This window comes from Condylura cristata, unplaced genomic scaffold, assembly GCF_000260355.1.
Source record: "Condylura cristata isolate star-nosed mole 26May11 unplaced genomic scaffold, ConCri1.0 scaffold00016, whole genome shotgun sequence".
Lineage (NCBI taxonomy): Eukaryota > Metazoa > Chordata > Mammalia > Eulipotyphla > Talpidae > Condylura > Condylura cristata.
In genome coordinates this window covers 21392264-21404253 of record NW_004567117.1, presented here as the reverse complement: position 1 = coordinate 21404253, position 11990 = coordinate 21392264, and the positions used below count along the sequence as shown (strand labels likewise).

The 11990-nt window shown below is 42.9% G+C and overlaps 1 protein-coding gene across 3 annotated transcripts in view; it reads left to right on the top strand.

The window, feature by feature from the left end:
* Positions 1 to 2650: 2650 nt before the first annotated feature.
* The window catches only part of INO80C (INO80 complex subunit C), an 18081-nt gene continuing 8741 nt past the window's right edge, over positions 2651 to 11990 (top strand). Inside the window, exons 1-3 of one of the 3 annotated variants that reach the window (XM_004683844.1) lie at positions 2651 to 2920; positions 9360 to 9470; positions 10767 to 10878. In XM_004683844.1, the coding sequence (XP_004683901.1) occupies positions 2765 to 2920; positions 9360 to 9470; positions 10767 to 10878 (379 nt within the window). In that variant the 5' untranslated portion in view covers positions 2651 to 2764. Of the gene's footprint in view, positions 2921 to 3058; positions 3099 to 9359; positions 9471 to 10766; positions 10879 to 11990 lie in introns of those variants that run through there. The other 2 variants (XM_012725811.1, XM_012725812.1) reach the window with 2 other exon arrangements.

Genomic DNA, 11990 nt, shown 5'->3' with positions numbered 1-11990 from the left:
AGGGAGGAGATGAGAGGATTCACCAGAGACAGAGTGGGGAACAGACTGGCAGATGTACTGAAATACACTGCCTAGGGGAGCAGTGGGCAAGACAGGAGAGGTCTGCTGTGCCATGTGGGTCAGCAACCTGGCTGGGGATGGAAGTCATGCTGCAGTGGCTGTGGATGCTTCATAGTGCTGAGACTTTAACTCCTGTGCCACCAGGGAGGCCTCAGTGTTAATTTATCTTGACCAACAGTCATGGGGAGATTATGAGTTACACATGCAGCAGAGTGCATGGAGTTCCTGTAGGAGCCAACACTGTGAAGTGACTCTTGCAGCCGAGAGCATGGGGGACAGGTTTCTCCCCAGCCAAAGCTCTTGCTCCCTTGAGTGAATGTCCTCATGCATTTTTCTCATTCTCCTTGCTGCTATCATTTAATTATCTGTGAATGCTCTGCCATCTGATTCTTAATAAGTCTGGCAACTGTCCAAAGAAAGTTTATGTCTAGCTGAGAAGACCAAAACTAGCATCTTTCTTCCCCTGATAGAGCGGTGGCTTCCTGAGAGCAGGGGTAATTTTGTTTTTTCTTTCTGTACTCAGGGTTTGTCATATAATAGATAATCTGGGTACTGGATGACTGAGACTAGAAGGAGGTTTTAACCAGATCAGAGGGAAATCAGAAACTCAACAAATAATAGCATGTCTGCCACGATAGGGTGAATGGAAGTAAGGCAGAACTGAGAAGGATGGCGGTGGGAGAAAAGCAACTTTCAGGCAGAAACAGAAGCAATGTGTCGAGGTCCCGGGGGAGGATGGGACACAACTGCTTAGTGGAACCGACAAAGTGAAATCTGAAGTTGAGGGCAGAGAGCTGTCCAGGGAGCAAGACCAGAGAGGTGGGGTCAGGGGTCTCCACAGGTTTTTGAAACTATATTATGGATTTTACTCTAGGGACCACAGGAAGGCAACAGGATTTTAAGTAGAGGCCATGAACTAAATATGCACACTGATATCAATAAAGAGGTCATTTGGAAAAACATGTAGTGATGAGGTTGGAGGGACCAAAAGTGGTAGCAGAGAGACAAACAGGTGAATTGGGAATTGAGAGCAATTCCCAATGGTGACTGGAATGGGGTTATGGCATGAAGGTGCATTATAGGCTCTTGGTTCGGACGGTTAGTAGATCACGGTAGCATTTTCTGAGCCAGGAAACACTGAAGGAGGAACAAGTTTTAGAACAGCAGGGAGGATAATGAATTCTGTTTTTGCCATGATATGTGAGATGCATGTAAATATCTGAGTTTATTTCTGGGGCAGGATAGTTTCTATCAAGGCATGAAGGCCTATTTCATGTCTGGTATGGAAGAAAGACTCAGAGAAGAGACACAAAACTGAAAGTATCTGCAGTTAGATGGTCCCTGAGGTGTCATGAGTTGGTGAACTAGCTGAGGAAGATAATAGCTTATAGCCTGAGAAGGGCAGAAGGTCACTGACTAAACACCAAGGAACTCTCAAAGTGTAGGATTGAGCAGAAAAGGAACAACCAGAAAGAGCCTGGTTCCAAACTTGTCTGCTCATCAGAATCATGGAATTTGCTAATTGATTCATTTAAAAAATATACTAATCATGTGCCAATGATTTGAAAGTTACTGTGACCTGGGAAAGCAAAGTGAACGAAATATAACTAACCTTACTCTTATAGACCTTAGATTCTAGCAGAATCCCAAAAAAGCCATTATCTAACCAGCTATAAACCATTTTGTTTATATCATAAAGGTTCTGATGTATAGTGTAGTACGTGCAGGTAACAAGGAGGAAGGGGTGTTCGGAACCACCAAGGTTCATATAGCTTTCAGTCTATTTGTGAACTCTCTGAAATCTGTATGTAAAAATTTACGTAGGCCTAGTTAAACAAAAGTCATCTGAATAATTGGCGTTAATAATTGATTTATGAATCAGGAAAAACTGCATTTAGCTAATAGAAGGGTGCTCTTAGGAGTTGTGCAAAAATGGTTTTCATAGTCGGAAAGAGTGAGACAAAGTTATTAGCAAAAGAAATTATTTCAGGTAAAGCCAGTTTGGAGGTGGGGAAGGCACTCCTGACTTCTTTTTTTTAACAGATTACCTCACTGCCGTTGGCCATAAATTTCAGATTTATTAGTTTAAAATTCTACTTTTGGGAAAGGTTGAAACTACAATTAGTTTAGATATTAAATTTTAATGGGGCTTGACATAAATACTTCATTTAAGCCTGTTTCTTTAACAGACCATGCATTTGGTGATGGGGAGGGGAGATCTTAGGCTCAAAGGGGCCTGAGATCCCCTGAAAGGTTAAGAACCATTTTCCACTTACAGTTCATTTGGGCATTGCTGATACACAGGAGACTGCAGAGACCATGAAAGCTAGAAGGTTGTCAGTCTGTCTAGTCCATCCGGAATGACGCTATCTTTACTGTTAGACATCAAAAGTGATGGCACTGAGTTTTTAAGTCCTAGTTATTTAAAAAAAGATCGCGAGTTCGATCCTTCCAGCAGGGGATTCCAGCCCAAGTCTGAGCACCCAGAGGACAGAACTTTGACTTGCTGACACCTTTCCTGTCCCATCAGAATAGACTGCTCCGGGCTCCGCTTTTTATATTTGGCCGAGAGATTCAGAGAATGGTTTGAGAATCCAGGCCGGGTTTTCGAACATCGAGACGGAAGTAACGGCGTGCCGGAAGCTCAAGGCCAGCACAGGGACAGAAGTGGGGAAGGGGGAGGGGAAAACGACTCAGGGTAGAAATGGCGGCTCAAATTCCAATTGTGGCCGCCGCTTCCACTCCGGGGATAGCACGGAACAGTAAGAAGAGGCCGGCCAGCCCTTCCCACAATGGCAGCAGTTCCGGAGGCTACAGCGCCAGTAAGAAGAAAAAAGTGTCCGCCTCTAGCTTTGCACAGGTACACTGTCATTAGCTGAGCCTGCGCGTGCGCAGAAACTTCCTGGGTAGGACGGGAGCGCGTGCGCGAGGCCCTGCAGCCTGGGGCGAGAGCGCATGCGTAGAGCCGCTCCCGCAGGGGCGGGGCAGGTGCGCCGGGCTGGTGGTCTCCCCTGAGTAGCTGCTGGCCTAAGACGCCAGTGAGTTTTCCCTTGTTATTTGGACATGTGGGGTTTGGTTGAAGAATCACCCGCGTTGCGTTGGCCTGGAGAGGAGCAGGAGAATTGGAGAGGTTATTACTTAGTGGAAGGATTGCCTCTTCCCTTCAAAGTTGGGTTTAGAGCGAACTCAGGACCCCTGTGAGTTTCAGTTAAGCAGAAGTTAGCATATTACACCTTCGACCTTTCTCCAGATATTAAAGAGTGTCTTAGGTGCAAGGCATCCTCATAAAGTACACGGAGGAATGTAAAGATATCTCGATACGGATGGTTTTACTCTTTTATTCCTCAGTGGGTTTGTCCTTACTTGGTGCGGTTATAAGAATTACATGTGCTCATCATCATGCAACCCCGAGCACAGCACCTGGCACGGACTTCACAGCATCTGGACAATCCAGGACCAGGGATCCCAACAGAGTATTAAAATAGTTCAGTTAAAAACCGTTCAAGGCTACTCCCCCAAATTAGTCGCACTAGTGTGTATTCTCATCAGCAAAGCATGGAAATTCCAGTTACTGTTCCTCCTCAACGACATTTGGCATTGTCAGTCTTTAGTTTTAGCCATTCCAATGGGCGTATCGTGGTAGCTCATTGTTTTAATTTTTGTTTCTCTGATTACTGACTGCATCAGTCACCTTTTCATATGCATTCGAATGAACCATTCCAATATTTTTTTGTGAAGTGTCTAGCTTTTTCTAATTTGCATATCATTTTTAACAGTCTTATGTAGGAGTTCTTTAAATACTCTTGATTGGAATTCTTTAACACTTATTTATTTGCATTGTGATTGCTTTCTTCCACAGCATGCTTAGTATCCAACTGTAGCCAACATTTTGGTATCCAACTGTGCCAAATCCCAGGAATATAGTCAGTACATATTGGAAGGAATAATTGTTTTGACTTTAAAGATAGGCTGATCACCTCCCACCACAGCAAACTTCAGAAGGTGACCAAGTGCCTTCAGGATGCTGGTAATTCGCAGTAACTCAGCTAGGTGGAAATCACATCTCTGTTGGCTTTAGAGATCTGAGGACAAGAGCTGCCTGAGTACCTCTTGCAGCAGACCCTGAGGCTGGAAAGAGTAGGTCATTCCTGGAATAGTGAATTCCTTTCTTCGTGCTTCTTCCCAACTGGGGTTTAAGTAATGAGATATATAACCAGTTATTCTGCTCACACCCATAGCATCCTTTGAGTAAGGAAAAAACTGCTTCTTTCTCCTGAAAGGAGTCTTGGATTTTTTTGCTGCTCTGACAGTGCCTTCCATTCTGGCTCCTTGGTTCACAGCAAATGCACACATTAATGCAGTGCTGCCTTGACAGCTACCTAGAATCTTCCTGGATCTTCCTTTATCTGTGTCTCCTGCTCAGCCTTTCGGTTCTGCTTTAGTTCAGTTAGTGAGGATTTTTTTGTACCGTGTTGCTTTATGCTTAAGACATTTCAAAGATTATTGCTGTCCTCCCAGAAACCTCCCAGCAAGAATAACATACATTTATTGTATGGGTTTTCTATTGCTCTTGTAACATATTTAGTAACTTAAATAACAGCTTTTTACTAGTCCATGTTTCTGTAGGTCAGAGCCCTGGCTTGACGTCACTGGCTTGGTTTTCTGCCTAAAGTATCACCAAGCTGAATCAAAGCCTTGGCTGTAGACTGTCTTCTTGTTTGGAGACTGGGGAAAATCTCTTTTCAGAACCATTTAAGGTTTTTAGCAGACTTATGTTATATGCATGGTAGATGACGTCCCTCTCTCCTTGTTCTCAGTTAGCTACTACCTGCATTCCTTGCCATGTGGCCTCTTCCACCTTTGAAACCAGCTCTAGAGACACTCTCAGGCTTCAAATCTTTCCAACTATTTTTGTGTCTGAGTGTGAATCCAGATCTGAAAGGCTTATTGATTAATGCAGGCCCACTTAAATAATCTTGTTTAAGTCAGCTGATTTGAGCTGATCTAGAGATCTAAATTACATCTCCAAACCCCTGCACAGCAGTACCTGGGTTAGTGCTTTCTTGAATAACTGGGAGAATATGTGGTGTTGGGTACCTGCCCCAATCACAGGTTGTCGAAGGGCAGAACAGGCAGAGTCTTAAGGTGGGAGTGGAATCAGCCAGTGGAGATTCCTAGAAGGGGGAAAGGGAACGGGCGCAAGGAAGACAGGGAAGTCGGAGTTGGGTGCAAGTCTTCCTGCTCTGCTCTCAGCAGACCTTTATTTTATACAATACAAGCCAGAATTTTAAGGATCATGTTAGAATTTTACATATATTGTATATGAAACAATTGGGAAGATAATTTCTAACCATGTACCTGAGCTGCTTATAGGTATTCTCTGGTGTTGGTGCCCTTCTGTGGCAACACAGAAGATGATGCGGACTCTTGTGGGCAAAGGGAGAGGTGGGGAGGCAGGAGGCCTTGTGGTGACTCTGAAAGGTGTTGGGTTTGGATGGAGAAGCCTTCTAGGGTTAGAGCTGTGTGCAGTTATCAGATTGTTTACAGTTTCATCAGTGGGGAGTGAGTTGTTTTATGTCATAATCTGGAAAGTACCATCTCTCATTTGCTGGTTATGATATTTTGAAAATGATTATTGTTAGCTTGAGTTGGAGGACAGATAATCTGCTGAAGTGAGAGAAATCATGATTAATAATAATAATTAATAGTTTTTGAACATTTCCAATATGCCAAGTACTGTTCCAAGTACTTTCTGAGTGTTACCTAATTCTTAAAAAAAAATAGTGTTAATTGTTTTTCTCCTCATTTTACAGATAAAAAGGCAGAGGCATAGAGAGGTTAGATAACTCTCCCCAAGTCACACCGCTAACAAGTGGTAGAGCCAGGATTCAAACCATAGACTGTTCAGAGTCCATATTCATTTCTGTATATTGCAAAGAAGTGCTTTTGGTGGGAGTTTTATTTAATCAGTTAGGGGCATTTTAGACATTCCAGGTGCCTATTCAAGTTGATAAAAACTACAGAGCAACCTAATTGACTTATAGATTGAAATTTATGTAGTAGTCTGATTTGTGATGGTAAATAAGCAGTTAACAAAACAGTAATTAGGTTGAATTCCAGCAGTTGCTTCTCCAGAAGGTCAATACAGAGTGCAGATGTGATGGTATCTCCTGTAATTAGAGGCAGGCAAAGAATGCTGGAATGATTTGATTTGTTAAAAAAATTATCAACTTAAAAAAATCATGATAATTAAAGTTCGTAAGCTTTTTTTAATGTCTTACTTATTTAAAAATATTTATTGTTTTTATTTATTTGTGCATGTAAGAAGTGGGGTGTAGGCTAGAGATGCAGAGGGTGGTGAGAGGATTCACCAGAAACAGACTGGGGAGCAGAACAGGCAGATCCCCTGAAATACACAGCTGAGAGGAGCAGAGGGCAAGACAGGAGAGGTCTGCCACGCCATGTAGTTTAGGTCCCTGGCCAGGGATGGAACTCAGGCTGCAGCATCTGATGATAGCTTGATAGCATGAGACTTTAACCCTTATGCCACCAGGAAGGCCCTATTTTAAAAAAAAGTTTTAAATAGACATTAAAATTTATGCAGTCTCTTTCCCTGGTGATTATAGTCATGTTTCCTACTTGTAGATAGAGTTTTTCATAATTGTATTTTGTGTAGAACATTTCTATTCTGCTTTTCACTTAGCATTATTTCATGATGCTTCAAATGTTATCCTGTCTCCCTGGGGCCTGGGAACAAATAGCCCACATCAAAAGATTGCCCTGTGGTTTTTCTCAGGATTTCACTGTGCACACATCACCTTTGAGCCTTCTCACTAGGGACCAGGGAAGAGGCATGATCAGAAAGGGAGAGATGCAGTCTTTCCACCCTTCTCACATGGAAAAAAAGATGAATGCTAGCGTTAAGGCTGTCCTGTGAGCTGGGCGTGTCCTGTGGATGGGTCTGTCATCACCACTGGAAGCCCTGGGCTGGGTTTCCTTCTCCGTTAGTATCCCTCTTTGTTTCCTTAGCAATTCCATGGGTTTATTTTCTCCCGGATTGAAGCATCACTATATAAATAGTCATTTTCTTTATGAAAAACTCAAACAACCAAGTTGAAACTTCGAGTGTATCTTCGGCAGGGACAGAAGACTTGCTATGTCCGCACGCTCACGCTCAGAGTCTCCCCTCCCCTTACCCACTTACCTCTCTCCTTCTGGCCTGTTGTTCCTTGCCTGTTACACAAAGCTGCTGTTTTATCATTGACTGAGACATAAATACAAATTATCAGTCACATATCCAATTTAAAATGGATTTTACTCTTATAAATAGTCAACACAAAATAACATTGACACCTGACTAAAACTGCACAAGGTGACATTGGTTATTGATGAATTGTGATGGAAGAATCAAATCTTCCTCATCAGATTGGGTCTCCCAGGACACATGTGCCTGGCAGAAATGCTGTGACCATGAAGGAGAAACCACAAGGGCAATAAAAGTTATTTACAAAATGCTAAATCTAATCTTTGTGGTAAAATTGAAATTGACACGAACTAATCCAATAAAGATAATTTTAGTAAAGCATAAATGAAAATGAAGAAATTGAAGTCTATCTGTGCTGTACAGAAAAAGACTCTGTGGAATTTGCACCAAAAAACCACAAAATTAAGGAAGGTGTTGGGGAGCAAGCGGTGAGGCTGGACAGGAGGCCAGGACATGGTCCTGATGCCAGGGGCAGTGGGAGCCCCTGGCCATGTGTAAGGACCGGGGGATGGCAAGCCTGCACTTCCAAGTGTGTTACTGACTGCTGTGAAGAAAGAAGCCCTCCAAGTTTACTCTGCAGTGGACCCTGTTCTGAAGCCTTAAACTGAGGAGGGAAAAGATGGTGGGAGGATGGGGAGGGGAAGAAGGGGTAGATCATTTGTGGCTATGGGTGGCAGGAAAAGAAAGAGAAATTGGAGGCTTCTTATTTCTTAGAGAGTTGATATTTGAACTGAGTGTTGGAGGTCAGAAAAGTTAGAAAGACTGAGTGGGGGAAGATGAAGTGGGGGAGGAGCAATCTATACAGAAGAATCCCAGGCCTCTGACAAGAGACATTAGAGGTCAGTCAGTGAAGGTGTTTGAGAGCTATTTGGAGAACTACTTCTGCAGAGTGAAGGACCCCCATGAATGCCGTGTCAGGGAGTGGGGTGATGAGGGTGAGGTGTATATATATGCTCATCCAGAACTCTGCTATAGTGTTTCTGGGAGTGTAAAAGAATGCTTCCATTTAGAAAAATGACTTGGCAGTTTCTTATAAAATCAGACATAACACTTACTCTATAGGCCAACCATTCCACTTTTAGGTGTTTACCCAAGAGAAGTGAAAACACTTGTTCACAAAAAGACTTGTACAGAATGTTCATAACAGCTTTATCTGTAGTAGCTCAAGACTGAAAATGATTGAAATGTCCAACAGAAAAGTGAAAAACAAATTGCAGTACGTCAATTCAGTGGAAGGCTCCTCTGCTGAGGGAATGCAAACACAGTGAAACACTACTGATCCAAGCTACAACAGGCAGCCCAGAAACTTTATACTGAGCCAAAGAAGCCAAACGCAACAGTACCTGCGATCAGATTACATTCCTGAAGTTCTAGAACAGGCAAAAATGGTGTAACTATCAGAACAGAGGTGCCTTTGCACCTCTGACTAGGGAGGGGTATGAGGAAACTTTCTGGAGTGATGGAGATGCTCTCTGTCTCAGTAAGGGTAAGGGTAATACGAGTGTCAACATTTAACAAAGCTCATGAAACCCACATTTTAGGTCTATGCATTTCACTGTATATAAATTTTATGTTCAAGTTTATTGTTGCCTTGGAAGTTTGGAAGTTGCCTTGTAAATCAGAAGTGATGTCTCATTTTGTAATGCTTTTACTTCATGGTTCTTAGCTGGAAAGTTTTCATTTTAAAACCTATTGGCCTGCTTGGCAGCCAGGTGACCCGTGGCTCTTGAGCCTCCTTTCCTTAGGGTGCTTTTAAGAACTACATGAGCCAGCTTGGCTCGGGCACCCACCCACCTGTTCTTGGCACATCGGGAAGCTGAAAAGCATGTGTCTGGGGTCCTGGCGTGTCGCTTGTAACTTCTGTGCAGCAGATGCAGCTGCCAATCTGGCATGCCCTCTGGCGCAGGCCACCTACTGGCCCCTGGGCACATTGCCCCCTCTCAGTATCCTGTAGTTATCATCTCATGGCTTGTGGAGAGCTGAGATAGGGAATTCTGCTACACAAAACTGACCTCAAACGATCTTATATTTTAAGGGTATCAGCATGGAAGGTATGAGTGAGAATAAAGTGACACCTTCTGATTTTAACACTGGGCCTACGGAAAAAGCTGCCAAACCTCTGCCATTTAAGGATCCTAACTTTGTGGTGAGTAGCCAAGGTATTTTATTGATACCAAAAAAAAAAAGCAAACGCCCATGCCTCTGATTTTGCTGGCCTGCAACCCGGGTGGCACTGGCGACCCTTCTCCATCAGCCCAAGTTGCCACCTTCTCTGCCGTGTGCTGTTGTGGGAGGTGGGGGACAGAAGAGTCCTTGCTGTTCATCTCCTTGTGTGCCAGTTCCCAGGGATTTCAGTGCTCTTGTGGAATTTGTTAAACGACACCATTTTAAGAGTGGATTATTTCCATAATTGTTCCCCTTCCATTATTGTTGACCCTGCATAAGTTGTTTTTTTTTTTTTAAAGATTTATATATTTTTGCATACAAGAACTGAGGTACCAGCTAGAACTGCGGAGGGTTCACCAGAGATAGAGTGGGGAGCAGAACAGGCAGATCTAGTGAAATACATTGCTGAGGGGAGCAGTGGGTGAGACAGGAGAGGTCGTCTCTGCCATGTGTGCCGGCTCCCTGGCAGGGAATCTAACTCATGCTGCAGTGGCAGTGTATAGCTTCATGGTGCTGTGCTTTGACCCCTTGAACTACCAGGAAAGACCCCTGCATAAGTTTTAGGTGAGAATTTAAGTAACTAAAAGTGCTTCTTTCTAGTTTGTTTTAAGCAAATCTAAATTACTGTGCCTTAAAGTAGAAATAGGATACTCTTCCTTTTGTTTTTAAAGGAGAGACTAAAGTGAGGTGATTCAGATTACACCATTAAAAAGTTATTTTTCATTAATTAGATTTGAAAATAAAGTATTACACTGCCTGCAACAGATTTTGCTATAGTCTTCCATTTTTTTCTCTTCCTGTTCACACAACAAACAATTAAAAATAGATTTCCAGAGGGCATGTCACTGCCACAATCGAGACTTAGATTTTCCAGGGTCACCCAAAATTTGCAAGTCAGAGTCTTGCCTTCAGAAAAGAAGGCAAATAACTAGTACATAACATTGTAGTAAATATATTTTAAAATAATGGGAAGTGAGTGAATTCTGCAGTTAGACACAATAAAGAGATGTGATTTATTTTTGCAGATGTTAAAAAAATAGCCTTTAATTTCTACTCCATTACCATATAACTAATGAGTTTGGACAATCCAAAAGCACTGTTTTTATAAGTAAAATGAAAATATATTGAGTAATATATTTTTTAAAAGTCTTAGGAATCTAAATGATGGTTGACAGAATGAGGAATATATTACAGTTATGAATAAGCATAAATGTCAGATTCTGGACAGCAGTCTCCAGTGATTCTTGTTCCTTCTGATCCATGCTTTTAATTCCAGCACTCTGGCCACGGAGGAGCAGTAGCTGGCAAGAAGAATAGAACCTGGAAGAACCTAAAACAAATTCTCGCTTCTGAAAGGGCATTGCCATGGCAACTGAATGATCCTAACTGTGAGCTATTTATGTGTTTATAATGTTCAGACAAGGAACTTCTTATAACTAATCTACATTATTGTGTTTGCACTATCGTAGGAAAATATTTTTTTATGCATATAGAACTGGGGTACAGAGATGCAGGAGCAGTGAGAGGATCCACCAGAGACAGAGTGGGGAGTAGAACAGGCAGATTGACTAAGTACACTGCTGAGGGGAGCAGCGGGCGGGTGAGGAGAGGTCTGCTGCGCCATGTGGGTCACCTCCGGGGGGGGATCGAACTCCCACTGAAGCAGCCACAGTTTGGCTTCTCAGTGCAGTGCTCCAACCTGCTGCACCACAAGGGAGGGCCAACTTAGGGAGGTTTATGCAAATATTCCTCACAATATATCTGTGTTCAGTCTATTAGTTTGTGTTGTTCTAGGTGTGTGATTTTCAGTGTCACTGTTAACATTTCAATTTAGAGGAATAAGTCCTGCTATGATAATATTAGTATTTTTGTTAAATAAGCTTCTTGTTCAAAAGTTTACTCTTTAATTGTGTTTCCAAAAGCAAATTTGCCTGAAATTTAGGAAGGTCTCTAACCACCAGCTTGAAGGCCAATTCCATTTGACCCTCTGAGGCAGTGTTTTCCAGGGTAAATACTTGATATACTGCACTATTTCCAAATCTGTGTAACGCCCTGTTGTGTGTTCTGTTCAACTTCACCGGGAAGTACAGATTCCGAGTTCTCCCTGCTCCTGTCCATTGCATGTCTTTCATGGGGGAGACTGAGGCAGGCGACATGTGAGCTAGGCAGTTTCCTGGGGTGTGGATTTCCATTGTTTGCATGCTCAGCTCCAAGTAGTGTTGTTTGGCATCTCATCCCCATCAGCCCATGTAGCCAGAGACAGTGAAAGCAGCTTGTGGGCAGTGGTGTCCTGTAGTAGAGGGCCCCAGGGGACAGGACAGAGCCAGAGCCAGGCTTGCACTCAGTCTGTTTCATGCTGCATCATTTTCCCCAGAGAATTCTGTGAACACTTAGTCACAAAGTAAAAATTTGGGAATTTTAGCAATCCCACTCCTAGGTATCTACCCAAAAGACACAAAAACACTGATTGAAAAAGATACTTGTGGCCCTCCCTGGTGGC